The sequence below is a fragment of the Vipera berus genome, assembly GCF_964194415.1.
Source record: "Vipera berus genome assembly, chromosome: 1".
In the NCBI taxonomy this organism is placed as follows: Eukaryota; Metazoa; Chordata; class Lepidosauria; order Squamata; family Viperidae; genus Vipera; species Vipera berus.
Window position 1 is genome coordinate 216,783,106 of NC_138202.1, and position 24,175 is coordinate 216,807,280.

The window sequence follows — 24,175 nt, forward strand, 5'->3', positions numbered from 1 at the left end:
TTAAAACTAGACCACTGAACAACAGCTGGCATTAATCCACTTGTCCTGCTGTAATCTCCAGCAGGATGAAGCAAAGGAGCAGTAGCCATGTTTTCATCCTGCTGAATGGATGAGACCAAAGCAAATACACCAAGAATAAACATCTGTGTTACACACGTACAGTCTCTCTCTCTCTCCCCCACCTCCCCCCCACACACACTCTCCATCCATTATTACAAATAATAACAAACACGTTTCCAGAAAAGATTGAGGCCTGCCTCAAGCAAGCCTTGCATTAATTGAAGGTAATTGTTGCTAAAAGGTACACCCACCATGCAGACAGAACTAATAGCCAGAATCCAGAGTGTTGGTTTGTTTGACCTTCTCATAATGGGTATGCAACAAGATAACATTTACTCAACTCTTGAGAGAAAAAGAAATGGGAAAGAATAAGATTCTTCTCCAAAAGCCAGTCAAATGGATTGGTCCTCGTCTCTCCCCATGTCCTCTACTTATGCAAAGGGGCACTGCTGACCTGAAAAGATGAAGACAGCCTCCTATCGAGCTGGATTCCTGGCAACTGCATCCGTGCCTTTTCCTTAGCGGAGTTTGGCCCTTGTCTTTTTTCAGGAGACGTTTTCAACTTCCCAAGTCTGGCCCAAGGCACCTGAATTCCCAGGAGATCTCCCATCCCTGCAGCCCTCCTCAAGAAGGGCTTGTCAAGAAATGCAAGCTCACTCCTTTCTCCAAATGATGTATGGTGTGCAAAGAACTGGGGAAGCTGTGCCAAACTTCCAGGTTAGACGAATGCCATCAAGAGTTACCGGTAATACAGTTAAAATGTATAGCAGCCACCGCCGCCGGTAATTGTCAAGCTTACGGCATAAGCTGGGCTGACACAACCCTTCAAGTAGCTAGTTATTGCCACCACAAATTGTCTAACTGGACTTCCAGGAACTGCTCGTGTCTTCCTGTTCCAACTCTAGCTATGGGAACGACAGCATTAAAATTTGATAAATATGGGCTTTCACAGCGAGAGAAGACCTGCCTTATAAAACTTACTATACAACACAAAGCTTCTTCCCAAGGCCAGCGTAACTGCAGTGTATCATTTCAATTCAGAAAGTGGAGACGTTTAGAAAGACAGCATTATGCATTTATCAGATCACTTGATAGAGCCCTGCATTAGTATAATGCTTAAGAAAACAATCAAGCCTTGAATCATTGCTATTTAAAAAGGGGAAGTGATTCTGTCTATGAATGCTTTCCCATTACTGGTGAATAAAACCACAAAAGTGCAATCAGAGGGCAGCAAATAGCACTCAAACGGGAAATGCGTCTTTGTCCCCATAGAAACCGGCAGGGAAGCCCATGAAAAACAATACTATTCTTATCAATGCCACATTCATTACTTGAGTGCATTCAGACATGGCTCTTCAGCAATAGAAGGAAACATGATCAGTTCAGCTACTTTCAATCTGAACTCCTGAGTTATTTCTGATGAACCATTAGCACACAGCTTAAGGTATTTCCCACAATGGGTTCTTTTAAAGTCTCTGCCCAGAAAAAAATCTGGGGATTTTAAAGAATTTCTGACTTGCAGGAAAATTCTGCAGGAAGGACTTCATGTCATTTACACAGAAGTACCTGCAAGGATGAAGACTGATGAGTGACAAAATATTTGACTTAGGCTCTGCTTTGTGAAAGGGGAACCACAAAAAAAAAAGCATCTCAGAAAAAGGATGTGATAGCACCATCAGTTAGAACGTTAGTGTGACTTTTGATTTATTACATCTCAGTAATATTTTAACATAATTGTTTCAACTTAGACATAGTGGAATTTCCTAGGCTCCCACTTCAATTAGTACAAGCACCGATTTGAGGAGAGAGATCATGGGAGAAGTGCAGGTAACCCTCGACTTACGACCACAGTTGAGCCCAAAATTTCTGTTGCTAAGTGAGACATGTGTTAAGTGAATTTTGCCCCACTTTACGACCTTTCTTGCCACAGTGGTTAAGTAAATCACTGCAGTTGTTAAGTGAGTTACACGGCTGTTAGGTGGATCCGGCTTCCCCATTGACTTTGCTTGTCAGAAGGTTATAAAAAGGCGATCACATGACCCCAGGGACCCTGCCGCCGTCATAAATATGAACCAGTTGCTAAGCATCTGAATTTTGATCATGTGACCATGGGGATGCTATAACGCAGACATGTCAAACACAAGGCCCGGGGGCCGGATCCGGCCCGCGAAGTGGTTTCATGTGGCCCACGAAGCCATCCTGGAAACAGTGTGGGAACGGCCCCCACTGCCTTGGCCCTGGCCCAGAGACCCTCCTTCTGCCAGAGACCCTCAGATCTGTCCCACTCCTGCCCAGGCCCCCATAGGCACCCTTGATGCGAACGATGTAGAGCTGGCCATGCCCACCCAGTAGGCCATACGCACTCTAGCCACGCCCACCCAGTAGGCCACGCCCACCCTGGCCATACCCACCTGGCCCCTTGAGGGCAACCACAATGTTGATGCGGCCCTCAATGAAATTGAGTTTGACACCCCTGCTATAACGTCATAAGAGTGAAAAACGATCATAAGTCACATTTTCGCTGCCATTGTTAACTCTGAAAGGTCACTAAAGGAACTGTTGTAAAAGGACTACATGTAATAGGAAGACCTTAACAAGGAATAGAAAGCTTCTATGAAAATGAATCACTGTGAAGATAGGTCACTGACTCGAAGTATGTTGATAACTTTCCAAGGGACTGGCCATAAATTAGAAGGCCCTGGGGGTCAATCAGCCTGTGAGGGTTAAGGTTGTGCGTGGTTCAGCACTTCTGAACCCCTGGATTGTAAACACAGGAGATAAAATTGCACAGTTAAAAGGGTGAGAAGAAAAGTAATTCCCCATATTCACTGCTGCCCCATTTTTTCCAGCGTAACTCTTTAAAGATTCAGGTTGCATTAATGATAAAATCCTTCATAGGTTCTTAAAAGAGCAGAAGTGAATTCTACCTTATTTACAGAACCAGCACCAAAGCCTCCAAAATTAGGCAGCGTGATTTCCAAGAACAAGAATGAGAGCTAGAAAGTCCCCATTCAAATCATAGCTCAACCATAAACCCAATCCTTGGTATTAGAAAAATGTTGTTTTCTGTAAGGTGGTTTGAGTTAACCTAAGTAGAGCATATGCATTCCTGGAATACCTTAGCAGTACTCTTTAGGGACCCAGTTACCATCCTCTTGGTAGAAGATTTAGTAAATTCCTTGATGGTGCTTCCATACAATAGGATAGTTCTCAAGGCCAGAAAAGTTCAACGTGCAGCCAGTCCTTGACTTATGACCATAATTGGGACTGGAATTTCAGTCATTAAGTAAGTCATCACAGGACCAGACCCAATTTTATGACCATTTTATTGCAGTCATTAAGCAAATTGCCAAGGCTGTTCAACAAATCACAGGGTCATTAAGTGAAACATGTGGTCATTAAGTGAATCTGGCTTCCCCACACTGACTATGCTTGTTCAAAGGTTGCAAATCACAATCACCTGACAAGAGGCTGCAACCATCATAAATGCAAGTCGGTGGCCAAATGTCTACAACAGCTGCAACTTTGAGGACCAGTCACTGTCCCTTTTTCCAAAGGCTCCGTTACTTTACAGAAAGGAGCTGAGGACTGACTACCTGTGTAACATAAGCAACTTTCACATTAGAAATGGATCCCAGAAGCCCTCACTCCTTACTAGGCTCTCTGAGGCTGCTCAAAAATAACTGCAAAGCCACTGGTCCTTCCTATCTTTTTTACACGGTTTGTTCTCGGGTGAGCCATTATCATCTTTGTTTCAAAATTTTCACCGCAAGCTGGCCCTAGACTGAGCATCTGGGGCTAAAATTTGGCTTTAAATAATTAGATGGTTTTTTGGAACTTCTGGGGTGAGCGCAATCAAGGAGCTCCTCTAGCATTCAAAACCACGATGAAGGAATGAATGAAGTATGACAATAAGGCCCTGTATATCCAGGGATTCTGAGGTGCTGTCAGAAAGTAATTGAAGCTACAGTTCCGTAAACTTCCTGCATAGCTGCACCAAATAAAAACTTTTGGGGGCGTAAAGTTCTACATCATTATTCATTATATACAGGAAATCCTTGACTTATGACTGCAATTGAGTCCAACATTTCCATTAACTGAGACATTTGTTAAGTGAGTTTTGCTCCATTTGACAGCCTTTCTTGCCACAGTTAAGTGAGTCACTGCAGTTATTAAGTTAGTAACAAGGTGTTCTGTACCAGCCTGCTACCGGCCCTGCAGAAAAGGCAGGGACAACTCCTTTTACAATAAGGCAAGAGGCTGGAATTACGCCTGCCAAATTTATTACTACAAAAACAAACAAGACACGAACCAAGAAACCGGAGCTTTAAGAAACACGAACTATCCAAGCGGTTGCCTTCAGCAAACCAGCCCTCCCCACACATTCCCCTTATATAGAGTTCAGGGCGTGGCTTCTCTCTGCCTCCTTCCGAGAAGCCCCATTGCCTTCCTCTGTCTACTCCTAATTGACTGCCTCCTGCGTCGGGCGTCCTTGAAAAGGGCCAGCTGTGGGTCATCTTCATCCACGCTGTCAGGCTCACACAGCTGGGTCTCCGTGGTGACCAAGTGGGAGGGGCCTGGCTGAGGGCTCTCATCAGCAAGATCTTCAACCCCCTCAGCAAGGTCTTCAACCCCCTCAGCAAGGTCTTCAACACCCCCCTCCTCCTCCTCTGAGTCATCTGACCCAACTGCCGAACCCACAGGCTGACCCTGAATCACAACACTAGGCTGTTAAAGTGAGTCTGGCTTCCCCACTGACTTTGCTTCGTCAGAAAATGATCCCATGATCCAGGGATCCTGGAACTGTCATAAATAGGAATCAGTTGCCAAGGATCTGAATTTTGATCACGTGACCATGGGGATGCTGCCATGACGGTAAGAGTGAAAACTGGGCATAAGTCCCTTTTTTCAGTGCCGTTGTAACTTTGAACGGTCACTAAACAAACTGTTTGAAGTCAACGACTACCTGTACTTGTCAACGCTGCTAACATTGGGTGTTTTTGAATTGACAACAGGTAGAAATGTAGCCATTTTTCCCCTTTTGCTTTTAGAGTTAGATGATGCTGGGAGTGGGGGTGTGAATGAGAGTCCAGCCAGACATAACAACACTAAACTTAAGGTGAGAATCAAGGTTATTGAGCCAGAGCTGATAAAGAATTGGTGAGCTGGAGAGAAAGCCTGGGCTTCAAGCTAACTGGGGAATGTGATTTATGACTGTTAATTGGAGGATGGAATTGTGCTTTGATACTATGTGCCCAGGGGAGGGGAATTCAGTTTTTGGCTTCGATTATTTATTTTATTGCATTTATATACCGCCCTTTCCCTGAGGACTCAGGGCGGTTTACAGGGAGTTAAAAATCGACCATACAAAAGTTAAAACCCAATTTAAAAAATATTAAATCAACCCTGTACTATTAAAAACCCCAATTAAAATGAATGTCTCCTCAGCCTGGGCCCGAGAGCTCAAAGAGCCAGGTCTTCAGGCCCCGGCGGAATGACCGGAGGTCGGGGGCAGTCCTCAGCTCCACCGGCAGCTGGTTCCAGAGGGCAGGCGCCCCCACTGAGAAGGCCCTATCCCTGGGTGTCACCCGCCGGCAATCTCTTACCGGCGGGACCCTGAGCAGACCCTCCCTGTGGGAGCGCACTGGGCGAAGGGCGTTTGATGCCGGCAGCAGGTGTTCCCTCAAATACCCCGGACCCAGGCCATGTAGGGCTTTATAGGTGATAACCAGCACCTTGAATTTCACCCGGAGGGCAACCGGAAGCCAATGCAGCTCGCGGAGTAGAGGTGTTACATGGGAGTATCGGGAGACCCCCATTACAACTCGCGCGGCCGCATTCTGCACCAGTTGAAGCCTCCGAGTGGTCTTCAAGGGCAGCCCCATGTAGAGAGCGTTACAGTAGTCCAAACGGGAGGTCACGAGCGCATGAGTAACTGTGCGTAGGGCATCTCGGTCCAGATAGGGACGCAACTGGCGCACCAGGCGAACCTGTGCAAAATGTAAGTGCCAATATTCTGCTACTCAAATAAAAGATCTTTTAAGGTAAACAATGCCTCAAAGTTCTTTTGAAGAGTTTCATCTGTCGGAACCATGACAGTACTCTTCTGTCGTTTTGGTACTAACCTAACAAAAAGATACAAACATATATATATATGTATTTGTATGTGTGTGTATATATGTACATATATATATATATATATATATATATATATATATATATATATATATATATATATATATATATATATATATATATATATATATATATATATATATATATATATATATATATATATATATATATATATATATATATATATATATATATATATATATATATATATATATATAAGGGACGCGGTGGCTCAGTGGGTTAGGACGCTGAGCTTGTCGATCAGAAGGTCGGCAGTTTGGCGGGTCGAATCCCGAGTGCCGTGTAACAGAGTGAGCGCCTGTTACTCGTCCCAGCTTCTGCCCACCTAGCAGTTCGAAAGCACGTAAAAATGCAAGTAGAAAAATAGGGACCACTCCGGTGGGAAGGTAACAGCGTTCCGTGCGCCTTTGGCGTCTAGTCATGCCGGCAACATGACCACGGAGACGTCCTCGGACAAACGCTGGCTCTTCGGCTATGAAACGGAGATGAGCACCGGCCCCTAGAGTCGGAAACGACTAGCACGCATGTGCGGGGGAACCTTTACCTTTATATATATATATATATATATATATATATATATATATATATATATATATATATATATATGTATATGTATATGTATATGTATATGTATATGTATATGTATATGTATATGTATATGTATATGTATATGTATATGTATATGTATATGTATATGTTTTCGCGGGTGTTTGTATGTGGATCTTTGGTCATTCGGGTTTTTTACCGCGTAGAACTAAAGGTGTAGGAGCAACGTTTCGACAGAATCCCATCCGTCATCATCAGGCTGGTGGCTTCAGCTTCCTTCTTCTGGGAGAAGCATGTGGCTGTTTGGTCCTCTTTTTTAAACTGCCAGAGGGGGTGTGTTCTGTGGGTGGAGGTGTGCTCTGATTGGGTGGGGGATTAAGTGTGTTCTGATTGGGTGGGGGTGTGTTTTGAGTGGATGGGCTGGTCTCAGCTGCCAGCCTTAGACCTGAGCTGGTGAGTTGTGCTGCTTTTGTTCGGCTTCGTGTTTGTGGTGGTGCCATGTTTTTATATGTATATGTATATGTATATGTATATGTATATGTATATGTATATGTATATGTATATGTATATGTATATGGATCTTTGGTCATTCGGTTTTTTTCCTGCGTAGAATTGAAGGTGTAGGAGCAACGTTTCGACGGAATCCCATCCGTCATCCTCAGGCTGGTGGCTTCAGCTTCCTTCTTCTGGGAGAAGCATGTGTGTGTGTGTATGTATGTATGTGTGTATATATATATATATATATATATATATATATATATATATGTGTGTGTGTGTGTGTGTGTGTGTATACAGACACACACACACACAACTTAATATCCAAATTGGAATAGATTAAGGTAGCCTTTCCCATTCTTGTACTCTCCCCTACCCCAGGATACGTTAGAATTACAATCCTTTCCCCATAAGGACATAAATTCTGAAACACAACTCATCTGTTTTAAAGAATGTGGCAAACCCACTCCACTGAAATGGACAACTTTCTTAATACCGTACAAAGAATTTTCAATTACCCGATTTAGAATTTCAGAATGCCATTTTTTAAAAAACAAAAACAAAACCTGAAACGTATGCAGACCGTACAAAACATAATAATCCCTAATAGAAAGAAAGTTGGAATCTAATAGCCAACTTGTTCAATAGAAAAAGCAGTATATATCTACTTTGAAGCCAAATGAAATTACGTAACTAATCCACTTTTTACCATTTGATAAATGAGATGTGCTGCCAAAGAGGACAAAAATCAGCCTTCCCACACGCTGGCAAATTCAAAATTCATTAGGAAAAGCATTAGTTTTCTGGGATGAAAAGTAACCTCTGCTTTCACCTTCCACGGCTAAGGAGCTATTCCATTTGACCTTGCAGCTTTTCATTCTGTTCGGAGTTAATAAAGTCGATTCATCTTCATATCCATAACTATGTCTTTGTGTGGGGTGGGGAGGAGGGGGAAGGCAAAAAGGTTCAAGGAAGGCTGGTGTATGGACCCAGCATGTATATTAGATCAAGCAAAAGAGAAAAAACAAACATCTACTGGTGGAGAAACAAAGGGACAAAACAGAAACGTTCCAGAAAAAAAGGATGATGAGAACTGAAATTAGGAATACTGCACAATTATTGCTGATCTGCCTCATTATAAAACCAATCTCATGTCCTAAAACGATGCACATTGATTAATATGAGTTTCAAATGCATTCCACTACCTTCTTAAATGTTATTAATGTTCAAAATGAACCAAGACGTTACAGTTACACTGCTTGGGCTCTGTGCCCCAACTAATTGATTTTTTAGAAAGTTTCTTCCTGTTGATTACAGTAGTTTTTCTTAACAAAAATAAATAAATAGGAAAGTGGCCCGCTACAAAGCTGCAAATCATTCTTATGCCATTTACACTAAACCAGTGTTTTTCAACCTTTTTTGGGCAAAGGCACACTTGTTTCATGAAAAAAATCACGAGGCACTCCACCGTTTTCCGCACCGTTGGACCTCCCCACGGTCGCTACACGAACGGTTGTAAGTCGAGGATGGCCTGTGTTCTCAAGGGGTTGGACTAGATGACCTCCAAGGTCCCTTCCAACTTATTATTATTATTATTATTATTATTATTATTATTATTATTATTATTATTATTATTATTATTATTAGCCTCTTTATTTTATTTTATTTTATTTTGGGGCTTTTGTTTGTTTTTGCTGTGAAGGAAAAGGAAAGCTTGCATTTCTTTTTAATTTATCTTTCTGTATTTTCTTTTTTCTCTTCTTTTCTTTCTTCCTTCCTTCCTTCCCTCTCTTCCCTCCCTCTCTTTTCTTTCTTTATCTTCCTTCCTTCCTTTCTCTCTCCCACTTTCTTTCCCTCCCTCTCTCAATTTCTTGCTTTCTACTTGTTGTGGAAATTGGAAGCTACTTGCATTTCTTTTTAATTTTTCTTTCTGCATTTTTCTCCTTCATTTATTTTTCTTTCTTCTTTCTCTTTCTTTCTTTCTTTCTTTCTTTCTCTTTCTTTCTTTCCTTCTTTCTTTTCTCTTTTTCTTTCTTTCTTTCTCTTTCTTTTTTTCTATCTTCCTTCCTTTCTTTCCTGCCTTTCTCTCTCCCACTTTCTTTCCCTCCCTCTCTCAATTTCTTGCTTTCTACTTGTTGTGGAAACTGGAAGCTACTTGCATTTCTTTTTAATTTTTCTTCCTGCTTTTTTTCCTTCCTTCCTTCCTCCCTTACTCTCTCTCTCTCTTTCTTTTCTATTCTCCTTTTCTTTCTCCCTCCCTTTTCCCCTTCCCCATTTCTCCTTTTTCCCTTCCTTTTTTCTTTCTTTCTCACCTTTACCATCAAAAGCACTTCACTCCAGGGGGGGGGGAACCCCAAAGGTTTTTAATTGCTTTGGTCCAAAGGACATTTTATTATGCAACGTATCAAAAGGACATGTAATTTTTCAGACGCAAGCGAAGCCAACAAGAGCGAAGCGGTCAGATCCCTCTATTTCGGGCTGGGGCGAGGGGTCGCGGCGAGCAAAGAAAGCGGAGCCAGGCAGCCGACCAGGCGGGAGTCTCGCATCCTCAGCCGCATGGGGAGTAAGGAGTAAGCGGCGCGTGCTGGGGAAGAAGAGCTTTTTCGAACGTTGCAGGCAACCAACCACACGACAGCTCAGGCGAGCCGGGCTGGCCGCCCGTCCGTCCTCTTCCGATAAGTGAGCCGGTCGCCTCTCCCCAGCTTCTCTCTCTTCAGCAAGAGACCCTCCGAAGCCAGAGAAGGGGGCGGAGCTACGCCGCCGTGGAGCCCTGGTGCCTAGAGAGGTCGAGCCCACTTCTTTTCCCGGGCTTTTGCTTCCAGCGAAGTAGGGCCGTCAGCTTAGCCAAGGCTCCGGTGCCCAGCGCTCCCCGCCAGAGAGTCTTGCAGCGCCGCTCCGCCCGCGGCTGTTCCTCCTCCTCCTCCTCTCACCGCTGTCTCCTAGGTCAGTGTTTTTTCAATTTTTCCCACGGCACACCAGGCAACATCTCGCGGCACACTAGTGTGCCGCGGAACAGTGGTTGAAAAACACTGCACTAAACAACTGCATGCAAGTGTGGATTCCGTTTGCTTCACGGAAGCATCCTTGGAAAATGACAAAAACGTTGATTGTCTACGGAGATTCTCAGTCAGCAAGGTCACGGTTGTCCCAAATGTGCTTTTTCAAAAGGCAATTGGACATTTCCAAGAAGCTTCTTCAGCTCTGAAGTATTATGATATAATGATACAGAACTGAAGAAGCATCTTGGAAACGTCTTCAAGGAAAAAACGAAGTCCAGCTGCCTTTTGAAAAAGCCCCTTTGGGATGACAAAAACGTTGAGCGGCTGTTTTGTTTGTGGAAGTGCCAACTTGCCTACGGGAAAAAGTCAAAGGTAAACCTGTGGAGTTGGGAGAAAGGAGGTTCATTTCACCTGTTTGGCTTCTAGAGTCAATTATATGTTCCTTGGCATGGCCACACCCACCACAGTTGGCCAGCCCAGCCTTTAATGAACAAGCAAGCCCCATCACAGCAGTCATACCGGGAGCATACCTGTTCACATTCCAAGTGTGCTGCCAGCGTAAAGTTACCATCCTACCCATGCCTGAGAGTGCAATTCACAACAAGGGCTTCCCTGGTGTCTGTTTTAGTGAGTCAGCCAAACCCACAAACCACATGAGGACTCTGTTGATCCCTGCTAGGCTAAACAGAAGATCTGAGAGAAGCAAATAGAAGAGCTTATGGGGCAACTGCTGCACCAAGCACACCACTTGCTGGCTCTCTTTTTTTCCTCTTCATCCACAATTCCAGTTTAGCTAGCCACAGGCAATTGCTGCCAGAAGAATGATGCAAACCACAACATTAAACTAGTTGACTTAGACGTTTAGTGCCATTAAGAGACAAGACGTACAATGAGAGGTGCATAAAGCAGGCCCTGCTGGGTTTGGTGGTGGGAATAGCAAAAAGAAAAATATTTAATATTTTAAAATATCAAAATATATAAAGAAATAAAATATAAATATTTTTTTTAAAAAAAAATCAGTCTGTCGGGTGGGAATGGCTCCAGCCCAGCCTCCTCTCTTCATTGAACATATTTTTAAAGCAATCGCTGGTGGGCTGAGCATCTGAAAATCTGAATCGCCATCTAATAATTGGGAAGGTTATCTTCAGTAAATGGTGAGCCCTATCAATGAGCTGTGGTGGCACTGTGGTTAGAAAGCAGTATTGCAGGCTAATTCTGCTGACTGCCTACAGTTCGATTCTGACCGGCTCAAGGTCAACTCAGCCTTCCATCCTTCTGAGGTCAGTAAAATGAAGACCCAGATTGTTGGGGGCAGTAGGCTGACTTTGTAAGCTGCTTAGAGAGGGCTGTAAAGCACTGTGAAGTAACATATAAGTCTAAATGCTATTGCCAGATGAGGGTACCTAGGATTACTTCTGCTTGTAGTAGAAACATCTGGGATATTTGCTCTCAGAGGCTGCTTCGCCAATTTCCTGTGTGGCCTTCAGCAAAGAACTGTCAGATTCAGTTCCTCAGTTGCAAAAATGGAAAATAAAACCAGTATTGTTCATCAGGTTGCACAGAGAATGATTAATATAAGACCACACCGTGTTCCATGATTGAAGATTATTGCAAAGATTAATTCTTTGTTCTACTGACTTTTTTCACGCAAGTCAGCTGAGAAACTCAGTGTTAAGATCTATCTTAAAATAGCCTTATTGTATCACTCATACTTCCTAGAAAACTGGGCTCCTTTGGTTTGTTTTCGAGGAAGATAGCATATGGATTTGTTCTTCCTGAAAGCACTGTTGATCAGCGGACTGTCACAGCATATATTGCATATATTACAGATGAAGAACAAAGATCCAATGCTTAAGACAAATCTATTACTTGGCAAAAAGTAGGGAATGCTAGGGCTTGCATCACTGATCATATTTTGGAGATAATTGCCTTTCCCTGAACTTGTAAAACCAAAGCCTAGAATGAACTAATGCTATCTTCAGAAGAGGTAAGGTTATGCTTTATTTCAGCCCCTCCATTGAAATCTTGAATCCAGTTCATTGAAGTGACTTTCTTACGTTTATTTAATTAGATTTTTATCCCACCTTTATTACTTTATACATAACTCAAGGTGTCAAACTTATATACCGGTAGTCCTCCTTCCTCCTCCTATTTTCCCCACAATAACAATCCTATGAGATCGGCTAAGTTGGGCTGAGAGAGTCATCTAGCTGGCTTTCATTGCCTAAGGTGGCACTAGAACTTACGGTATCCCAGTTTTACCCTGGTGTCTTAACCAGACAGTCATGAGAAATCCATCTGATCTGGGGATCTATTCTATCTGCATATGGAATATTATCTATCTATCTATCTATCTATCTATCTATCTATCTATCTATCTATCTATCTATCTATCTATCTATCATGCATCCATCTTGATAAACTGTATGTATGTATGTGTGTGTGTGTATGTATGTGTGTGTGTGTGTGTGTATATTTATTTATTGTATTTTTTATTTATTATATATATATGCATTAAAATTCTTGTATTGTTCCTAACACTTAACATAATGAGAAAATATTACTGTCTTCCCAATCCAGATATTTTTCTCACTGTTAAAAAATGGTCACTAGAATGCAAAAAGCTTCTAAAGTAACAATAGAATCTTTTTAAAAAAGTTACTAGCAAAACTGATTAACAAGTATGAACTCTAAGCATTAAATATTATGACAGCCAACATTTGAATTTAATTGAAGACTTAAAAGTATTCTCTGAATATAATTTACTGGCAGGACAAAATGATTGCAACAGGAAAAAAGTGATAACACAAAAGCTGAACATATTATTTTAAATTCAAAACATCATCTTAGTTAATTCAGGCAATGCTAGCTTGACTATGTAACATTGATCAAAATAATCAATCAATTAAATGAAAGTGAGAAGGGATCAATCTTTTGTATTTGGGCACTAGCATAAATGGTAACACACTCAACAATTCAGTAAAAAAAAAGATATCAACTGCCAGCAAATCTCCTAAATCCATTAATGGAAAGAATATAAAATATACATATAAAAATATGGGTAGATCACATTGTGCCACATAAAAAGTAATAGTTCAAGTCAGCATCTTTTAAACACTAATTCAGATATAATAGTTGATCTTGTTCATCAGGATCCAAGGCCTTACTCCCCTCTTATGCACATATGTCAAGGTCGTAAAATACCAAGCATAGAGCAACATAATTCATGTAGTAACCACTGCCTATTAATCTCCTGCAAGATGAGGTTGAGCACCAGAACATTATATCACAACCAAAAATACATTAAAGCAAGATGCCAGTTCAAAACAAAGTATATACTTAGGAATACATAGCTACATGGAACTTCTGAACAAAGACTACATCTCAAAATATATAGTACTTTACTCCTAAAAAGGAAATAAGCAGGACTCATGTGGACAAGGCACCATCATCAGGAAGAAGAAAGGAACATACAAGAATGCTAGGAAATGGAAGTGCAATTTATGGAACAAGAATGGGGTTTCATGCAAGCAATTACCACCTTATTTTATACAAACATACAAAATAAAGAAATCTGAAAGTTCGGGTTTCAAAGAGCACAGAAACCTCCTGGATGCAAAAGGTCCCTGATTGTAAGTTTATGTTCCTCATGGAGAGAACACATGGAGCACAATAGAAAAGAGGAGAGATTGAACTGGTGTGTTTATTATTTACCCTCTGCATTCACAATACATCATAGAAGGAGACCTCAGTATGAATTAGAAGTTCTTTCTCAGCAGGCAAAAAAATGCATTCCATATTCTATACATTTTAATCAAACAACCATTGTATACTGATTTTAAACATGTATGACTTTCCAGAATGAATGAATGAATGAATGCAACGCTGAAGTCTGGAACTCTTAAAAGCAACCATTCGCCCACAACTTTTAGTAATTACTAAGAACGTACATTCTACATGAAGCTGAAAGGGAGAACTATTGCCACTACAGTATTGCTGAATAGCTAATACTAACAGGGTATTTAGGCTTGCACAAATCAGCCCTGCCCAGATAATTTCTATAGGCTTATGAAACATTACCAGATTTTTAAAGAAGTACTGTGATCGAAATGAATTGATATAAGTGCCATGTAAATGGGTCAACCCTAACAGATTTCTGCACCAAATAAATACATTTTTGCTTTACCTATACAACTTGGCTTTGTTTCACAACAACAACAAAAAAACATTTGACCATTTCTCCTCCTATATTCTAATTCTGTACAATGCTTCAAATTTGGTTCTGAAGAAATGTTTTGAAATGTGTGGAACTACAAAGGCCATCACTCACATTAGGCTCATTAAAGCAACAGTGTCGTTTCAAGATCATGCCGCTCTGTAGGATTGTGCTACGGTAACCCAATCCTAAGAATAGATGAAGCTTCTTTGGTGAGTCAGCACCAGGTACTGCGTTCATATTCCTGTGCATTGTAAAATGTATCTTCTGAATCAGAGTTGGAACCTTGCAAAGTTCAACTTCCTTCCCTACTAGTTCTAAATCCATCTAAATCATGTTGAAGGATTGTGTGTACAAAATAAAAGACATATTCTCACAGGAGATGGGAGCAGAGTCAAGCCAAGCAAAATCACATACATTTCTGTCCTCCCCATACACCAGACTCACACAGATAGTCCTCCGTCTATGATCAACAATTGGACCCAGAATTTGAGTCGTTGAGCAAAGCGGTCATTAAGTGAGATACCACATGACTGCTTTGCTGAAGGTTTGCAATTCTAACTTTCCCAATTTTAGTCTTTAAGTGACAATGCTGGTCATTGACCACTGGGGAGTAGAATCACGAGAACATTGGCATTTGCTAGCATTTTCACTAGACTTGAAGTCTGTTTCTCCAGGGTGAGAATCCAAATCCTATACTATGTAACCAAAGTTTGATTAATAAGACCTAAACAGCCTGATTCATGAGTTATAAACCACCAGCTACAAAATATTCACTATAACATCCTAAGCTGAAAATAAACAAGCCATTTTGTAGCATCATGTGTCATCTGTGATCCCACTTAAGTGAGAGTTTTAAACTATGACAGATGCTCTTTTTCAAAAAGCATCGCCTCCAATAAACAATGAAGGGCAGCCTAATGCTTAGGGATGTGCAAAACCCACCAATCGCAGAGAACCTTAGGACATTCCACTCCCTCTCCAGACCATGCTAAACCTCCTGCCCTCACAGTCGTGCCATTCTGAGAGTAGTTCTGAAGGAACTGGAAGCAAATCCTCTAAAATGGAGGGCAGAACAGAGAATTTACTTCTGGAAGCCCCAAATTCCTCCAGAATAGCATGGGCCAAAAAGTCAACTGAAATTAAAGCACGGTCCAGAGGGAGACTGGAATGTGCTGCTTCCAATCTGGCAAGCTCTACATATCCCTGCTGGTGACCAACCAATGCCAGGGCTCTTGCAACCAATGCAGAGTGGAACAGGAGATGAACTTCCTAGATATGGATCTTTGAGGATCATGAGGCAAGAAACCACACCAAAACTGAAATACAAGTCAAATATTGTTGTAAAAATATCTCATCTATTTTATTATTTTTTATTTCTTTTAGAAAAGCACTTAAAGCAACATGCTGGCATTCTGATTAGGCAACATTTAAAAAAAAAACCTTGAGAAACAATAACAGTGGTTTGGCACTTTCACAATTTTCCCAATTGGTATTTTGTGAATCTATTCTAATGAATCAAACTGTAGCCTCTGAAAAGTTTGGACATGATTCAACTGTTAAGTCTTTTAAAATAACCCACACTCTGTTTTCAGTGCAAGAGACATTGCCACCACTTTGGAAATGATGAAAATTTACAGATAAGAGCTAAAAATTGTAGCTATAACTCTAGAGTTTAGGACTAGGCGCATAAAATAGTTTTTCAGGGTGGAAATAAAAGAAATTTGTGCTTCTAGAATTTGGCTGTCACAAGAGGATGGGCTCAAAAATACAACTTGCATGAAATGCTCTTCCCAGTGAACCACTGAAAGAGGAAAGGTCAAGAACGCAGCTAAAACAACTCATTGCGTAACAGTAGTATTAATAGTTCTATGTAAAAAAACAATTTGTTATGAAACTACTATCCAAAAGTTCATCTCATGGGAAAATTTCATATGTATTTTTTGTAGAAGAGTCCACGTGGGATATGGATAGGTTATATATGGATGGGGCACCTATGGTTCTCCAAAGATTCCTGAACTACATAACCCAACAACCCTAATCATCCTGTTGGGAGTTGTAGTTCAGGTACGGGTCTGATAGTGGAGAGACCTAAGTTGAACATCACCCCACCCCAGCCATGGAAACTCATGGAGTGACCTTGGGATAATCATTTCCTCTCAGCCCATGTAAGCTGTCTTTAGCAACTGGAAGGGCATCAATCTTATAGCTAAATAAACTCCTGGGAGGCCACAAGCTAAGCGGTGACTTCTCCTCAACCGGTACTTCTTTAGAAAGCAGAAGATGAGCCACCGGCTTCTCTCAACCTGCACTAAAATCTTCTTTTTCTACCAAAGTCCAAGTTTAACTGAGGCTGTTATCAGGAACAGTAGCCAGAGAAGAAGCCACTTGAAACGACAGACCACAGCAGTGCCTTCTCTGAGGGGAGAGGAAGCAGCACGGGGAAGAGAGATGCATTTCCTCACCTTTCTTCATCCTTGAAAATGAATTTCCGCAGCTTGAGATCCCTCAGGACCAGCCCACCATCGTGACAGTGCGCTACGGCGGAGGCTATCTGATAGAATAGCTTGGCTGCCTCTTCCTCCTTCAGCTTCTTGCAGGTACGAACAAAGGAATGCATGTCCCCATAGCTCCGCTCAAAGAACACGTACGCTTTCGTCTCTCCGAGAATGACTTCGGTAATTTGGTTGATGTTGTCGTGAGGAGGCATGCAAAAACATGGCGCCAGCAGTTCTTGGTAGCAGCCGACGTCGAACACCTAAAATTGTGAGTTTGCAGTAAAAGAAAGGGTTACCCAAAAGGAAGACCAACTGCTCCGCCCACTCAACATTAGCACTGGTCAACCCAAGACTAAGAAAGCCATTGCCCAGTGGGTTTGAGACAATAAATCCTGAAATATCCCAGACAGCAGAGATTTGGGGGATTCTGGAAGCGGTAATCCCGATACATCTGCAGGGTGACAAGGCTGACAAAGAAGGAGTTAACTGTATGAGACATTTTTTTTCTTAAATCCTTAATGCCCTAGGCAAGCATTTTCAGTAATGAAACTCTGGTCTTCTCCTCCCCCTCCAGCTCCCAAAGCTAGCTGGCTAAAATATAAAAGGTATCAGCTGGGGGAGGGAAAGATGTATTTTCTCCCGATGAAAACAAAAAGGGGGCAGTTTTTTTTTTTAAAAAGCTCTCTAGGTGAGGGAACAGGAGAATTAAAAATCCCTGGTGGCCCAGCATCTGATTTAATTTTCTTTTTGAAATACAATGGCTGGTGCCCTACATTGAAAGGAAGTTTACTAGGCTTTAGGTCTTATGCTTTGCTCCCATAATTTGAATGGAATTCTAGAACAACTTTTGCAAACTAAGCCATGCATCCTATTTTTACTGGAAAGACCTGTGTCACCAGCTACACAAGGCCTGCCAGCACCGCTCTGCCAATACTCAGTGGACTCCTGCATGAAAGAGTCCATTTTTCTTCCCTGATGGTGGAAAGAAACACCGGGGGGGGGGGATAATTTTTCCTTTCAGACTGTGGGCAAAACCATTCAGAGCTACCGATAGGTAATAAGTACATTGGCTCCACTTACTGACAGATACACAAGGCTAAAGGATTTCTGCATCCATATTGTCCCAATGAGCTGTGCTTTCCAAGATACAGGGGGAAAAGATATTTCTCTTCCCTTTCCCAATGTGGTAATAGGGACATAAGCAGTGCCTTCCTGATTTGGACTCCTGGCCCATCTCACCAGCAGTCTGTTCTCACAGTGGCCAACCAACTGTAAAAGGAAGCCCATTAGTCTCCCAGCAGATGGTCTTCAGTCATACTGACATCAAGGTTGATCCACAATTTCCTTGAGTTTTATGGTGTTCTATACAAATGCCCAAAGTAAGCTGTAATTTGGATGATTTGGGGTTAGTATATTTGTGAACTCAAACTGATTTATAACTATGATTTAATCAAGATTATACTCTCTACATACACCTCAGCACTTAACCATACATGTTCCTTGGCTGAAATCATGTGAGAAACTCATGACAAGCACATTTTAATCTAGCACCTTATGTAAACCCCAAGGTGTAAGGGCCCAGTTTCTGGTTCACTATTTTGTGTGTGAACTTTTAACAAGTGGGTTAATTCAGTAAAACGTGGTTGCATTAACTATGGGCAAAAGTTTTATATGTACTGACTCACTGGGTTCAAAAGGATGATGGGAGAGGAACTTTCTAATAGTGTTTCCTTTGCTTTTAAGAGATGGAAGGAGATATGGAGTTGCTCAGGTCTCAAGGTATGTATTTGAAAAACAAAAGAATAGGAAAGGTTGCAGTAAGTTTCAAAATCTCTTTGCTTATGATGGCTTGAATGGGAGATACAAGTATTTATTCAGCTTTCAGAGCACTTCAATTAAAAGAAAACAAATAGAAGTGCCTAGAAAGTCTTCTTGAGAAAATGTTGGGGATACATAGACTACGTTTAAGTTGGACTGGGCTCCACTGCATTTAGAATGGAGAGTTCAGACTTCTGACACTTCTAGGCAAGTGTCTCTTTAAGAGCAAACATATCCCTTATGAGCTTATGAATGAAAGTGTTCCAAGTCTCCCAATACTAAAAAGTTACATAAATCCACCAATCATGAATGAATCAGTGCTTGAGACATGTATAAGATTCAGAAAAGGAGTGCAATCATTTCATTGACAATAATGAAGTATTGCAAGTAGGTATTACGGGTAAATTCCCTGCACTTGTTTCCCTTCGGAATAAAGGTCACAAAGCCAGGTTAATATTATTACTAAGAACACCACCAGACACCAATATAATAAGGTTAAACAGAATTTGCTTTGTTATTGCAGAAGTTACAATAAAAATGTAGGCTTCTGTTATAAGTTAAGGACTAAGGAGGTGAGCTTGTTTTTATCATATGTCAAAACCTATTTTTGTCATCTTCTGACATGGTACAACACTTGCTGCATGTATGTAGAAATAAGACTCTACCTAATTCAGAGGGTCGTGCTCCGAGGTTAGCATGCATGCGATTAAAGCCTCTCTATCCTTACCAGCTTGATCACACGCTAGCAAAAAAAATGTTTCCTGAGAACTGAATGCAAAGTTTGGCATGCTGTGAACTGTTTCACCACATCTGCACTGACCCTCTAAATCTCTGAAAAGTGGATGACAAAATGAAAATCTTTTACTTGGACAGATTAATCCCTGTCCTAGTGCGCTATCTGAGAAAGAGGAAGTGAAGCGTGAGTCGATTTTGATAATACTGTATGAAGTCTACTCAGAATGAAATATCAACTATTTACAGTGTGAGGTTGGGGCAGTAGACTTCAACCACCCTTATTCAGACAGGCTTCCTCAGCCTCCAGTGAGGGGAAGGCTGAATGACTACATTCACAAGTGTGTGTCCAAGAAAAATCAGATCAATTTTCAAGTACAGGGAAAGGTGCAGGTTTTAAACAGCATTTTCCTTTAACAGCCATGCAAAACTGTCTCTTCAGACTAACTTTTCAAAGGCTTTTTTCTTAGTTGAATTGTGTTCATTTATATCAGAATGCCTGATTCTTAACTACCTTGAGTTCTGAGAAGGAAAGCAGAGTTCATCTGGATTACAGGAGGAGTGTAACAGTCACAAAGAAGTAGGTGCCCAATGAAATTAAGGAGCCACATATGCCATAGGAAGGGTATTTAGAAGGTTCAAGGATGGGCTAACTACTTGAATCCAGTTATTACTGGAAATTTACAAGTGCTGCAGTTCAACTATCTCCTACATTGGCATTTAGCTTTTAATTATGAAGCATGTTTAATGGATCCTCCAAGGTTACTTACTATGACCAAGCAACTTAAGATATTTATCATGACCATGGTTGAAAGTAGTCATTCTTGTGGGAATCTACATGTTTCTTACAAGGCAGATTTCCTCCTGGTTGCAAAAGGCATCAAAGGAAGAGGTTTTTCCCCCCCAAAAATCATTTCTTAAACATTCCAAGTGGAGGTATGTAAGGGCTTTGCATGGTCACATGTAAACATTTCATTTGGGGATATCAGTTGCTCTCTCTGAAGGATGCTAATGTTTTAATCTCCCATTTTTTCTTAATAAGCCAATGAATACATTTTAAATAATAGGTACAATTAGCCCATTTTCCAGCACCTTGCAACAGACAACATGCAAGATCAAATCCTCAGTGTGATATAAACAGTATAAAATACTGAAAACTAATTTTTCATTAACGTCAAGGAGCCATGATTCACAAGCGACCAATATATTTATACTGCCCTGCAAAGCAAATCTTTACAAGCAACCAGAGAGTGCAATTTAATTTTCCCACCACATACCAATCTAAATAAAAATCATCCACCAGTCAGCAGGACTGTGCAAAGCTACTTTTAATTATTTTAGGATGTTAATAGGCTTCTTGTTTGCTTCCAGCCATTCGATGAAATCCAGGATTACAAGACCCTTTTTACTTATTATTTCCAAAGACCTTCACTGTGCCATTTTGAAAAAGAAAATCTAAAATTGAAAAAGGTACAAAAATGACCCTTTTCTCTACGTTGCCATCTGTTAAAACTGACGAATGCCACAGAAAACTGTAAGCAGCCACTTAGAGTATACTGTAGGCAGCACTTTAGGAACAAAGGAAACGGAATGGCCTCGGTGAATGGGTGCTAGTTTCCCCACAGACAAGCATGAGGGGGTTTCCTCTCTCCCCCCCACCCCAGTTCATAATGAAATTAAAGAGGCCAGTGGATGGGGAGCCAGTAACCCTGCAAGGGTAAGCAACGTTTCTCTAAAAAATGCAATTCTGCAAGGCTTTTTGAACGGTTGCTCCAAGGTGGGGGATGGTGTTTGCAAACAACCCATCAGCGTAAAGGGGAAAAAAAGAGGCCAACAAATTAAAAATCAGCTCTGCAGCTCAAACCTTCTGATTATTATTATTTTTTGGGGGGAAAGGAATCCGCTGCTCTTCCAAGCTTTTTCCCAAATAAGTACGTACAATCCTGAGGCTTGCCGCCTTAGGCTACCAGCATGCAATTGTTAAGTTGGCTAAAGATAATAGTTTATTCTCCCCCCCCCTCTCTATATATATCCCCTTCCACTCCCCCGGAGTAGTATCTTGAGACTAGGAAGAATTGGCATCGTGCAAGCCAAAAAATAAATCGTAAAAGGAAAGCGCTATATCCAGGGATTCCGATTTTAAACCCAACTCCCCCTCTTTTCAGTCCTTCCTCCCCCGCGGCTTTGGCTCTAGGCCACCGTTATAACGTGGCCATTGTCTGCAAAGTTGCTTGAGAGCCGTTTAATTATGCAAGGCTTTGTATGTTTCATTAAATTTCACCCAGCGCCTAATTCGGAGGTTCCCTCCCCGGCAAGCACACACTCCCTTTTTTGAGGACCCTCTAAAAATAAACTTGCTAGACAAGGAAAGGCCACGCTGCGTGTGCGAGGGAGGCGAGAGGAGGAAGGAAAGTTACCTTGCAAACCAGCTCCTCCTCGCTGTGCAGATGCACGGCCCGGAAAATGTGGTCTCCTTCCAGAGGCTCCAGCAATAAGTATTTCCCAATGCAAGAAACGCAATGCGACAAGTTGGGAGTCTCTGGCGGGCTCGGCGAGCCAAGGTTGGGGCTAAAACTCTGGCTGGATTCAGTTTGTCTTATAGACGAGAGTTCCTCTAAATCTTGGGTTTTATTCCGAGGTCTTCCATAGCGCGCTATCGTGATTGGGGTTGACCTTTGTATGTTCATGGGGATGGAGAAGAAACCCTCCAAGAAATCCCCTCCCCCCACCCCAATTTCTTTCTCTCTCTCTCTCTCTCCCCCTCACACTCGCAACCCACTCAACACGCGCACAATTCCTTTGGCGTTTTCAGCCGCTCGCTTCAGGCCGGCCGCAAGAATGCCTTTGTGCTGTCGTAGAGAGAAAAAAAAGTGTGCTCGGGTGGCAGGTTTCTGTAGGATCTAGAGTCCGCTTTCCAGCGCCAAGAAGCAGGAGATCGATCGATCGATCGTGGCTGGGCAGGGGGCGTTGGGGGTGGGCGATCAATCGGACGATTCTCCCCCCCCCTCGAACCTCTGTACTCAAAAGCGGCGAAGTCCCGCAAAAGTAGGACAAACTTGAGCCAAGCGGAGCCTCCCCAGGAAACGCCGCGGGGTTTCAAAAATCAAAACATCTGGAAACGCGTTTCGAGGGGCAGGGTCGTTATCAGTCCCCGATTCCCAATGGCTCGCTTGGAAATCTTCACCCGGGATTTATTTGAACGTGCTACACCAGCAGACGACGGGCTTTTTTCCCCCTTCTTTCTTGCTTTTTCAGGACGGTTTTTAATAACCTACTTTAAACTCTAGAGGGCGTCTGATGCTTTTTTCCCCTCGTGGAAAGGACTATATTCAGAAGAAGCAACCAAAGACAAATTAATAATAATAACAATAATAATAATAAAAAAAGCAGCGGAGTATTTTTAACTTCAGCGGATTGCCGAGGAGCTCCGCTAACGGCGCGGGAGTAGGCTATTTGATCAGATCCGGATTTCTTTTAATTGAACCTCCTTTGCGGGGCAAGAAAAACTAAAAGCGCCGCTCCTACCAGGATTACGAAGTGCGCAAAGCTCCAGGAGCTGCAGCGCTGAATTGGGGTTTGCGTGCGTTAGGCTTCCTTTGATCAGACGGCAAAGTGCAATCAAGGACGAGAATGAATCGATGCTCTTTAGCTTTCCACCGGCCTGGGAGACGTCCGGTCTTTCTTCCGTTGTTCCTCGGATGGTTTGAGTGCAGTGCACATTCAAGCAAAAAAAAAAAAAAAAAAAAAAGAAAAAGACCACAAAGGACGAGGTGAAAAAAAAAAGAGAAGAGAGAGAAAGCGCTGCAGGAAAAAAAAATAAATCACCCTCCCGACGATCTTCTTAGCCCCCTCCCCAGAGTCCTGAGATGCAGAAAGGGAGGGAGGCGATGCAGCCACTTCAATAGGAATAAATGTATATTGCAGGCGCCGTTCTTTATTCCTAGAGGTAGAAGGAGTGGGGAGGAAAGGGATGGCCGAGCCAATCCCTTTCAGCAAGCCATCGTCTCTTCACCATGTATTAATAGCTACTTACGCGGCTAACAGTCTTTCTTCTCCTAGCCGTGCCTTCCTACTCAGGGTCAGAAGCGGCGGCGGCGGCGGCGGCTGCAAGAGCAGCAGCGATACCGACGCTACATTAACACCGCGCAGAAGCTGACTGCCCGCTCCTGGCCGCGGCGCAGCGCTCTGCCTGCCAGCAGAAACGCCCGCCCCGACCCGAGCGGCCTTCCCATTGAGCCAAGGAAGCATCAATCACGCGATCTGCCTGCCAACCCTCCTCGACGTCTCCTCCTCCTCCTCGCCGCCTTTCTCCTTTCCACTCATTCAATGAGCCGGTTTCAGGGTAAACAAGGTGAAATATCCTTCCGCTGAGCAGGCTGTGAAATACGAGCTTTGTGAGCAGTTTCTAGCGGCTACTGTTGCTACTACTGCTACAACTACGGCGTTTCATTGACCTCTGCGCGTTTCCGTTTGGGTCGAGTTCTCTCGTGTTTGTGTGTCTGTGTCTGTGTGTGTGCTTGTGCTTTCTCCGGAGAGATGGGAGGAGTTTTCTGTCCATTTATATCCAAGTGCATTTGGGCCATTTTATGAATTAAATGACTCGCTTTAACTGATCGTGTAAACACAACAGCCTGGCAACGAAAAGCATTTTCCTT

At 42.3% G+C, this 24,175-nt stretch overlaps 1 protein-coding gene across 1 annotated transcript in view; it reads right to left on the reverse strand.

Annotated features, from left to right (window-relative positions):
* TRIB2 (tribbles pseudokinase 2) overlaps nucleotides 1–23,810 on the reverse strand; it is a 34,483-nt gene extending 10,673 nt beyond the window's left edge. Inside the window, exons 1-2 of the mRNA XM_081324337.1 lie at nucleotides 21,938–23,810; nucleotides 16,938–17,230 (exon numbers count right to left, since the gene is read on the reverse strand). Of these exons, the coding sequence (XP_081180463.1) occupies nucleotides 16,938–17,230; nucleotides 21,938–22,207 (563 nt within the window). The 5' untranslated portion in view covers nucleotides 22,208–23,810. The remainder of the gene's footprint in view (nucleotides 1–16,937; nucleotides 17,231–21,937) is intronic.
* Between the last annotated feature and the right edge of the window lie 365 nt (nucleotides 23,811–24,175).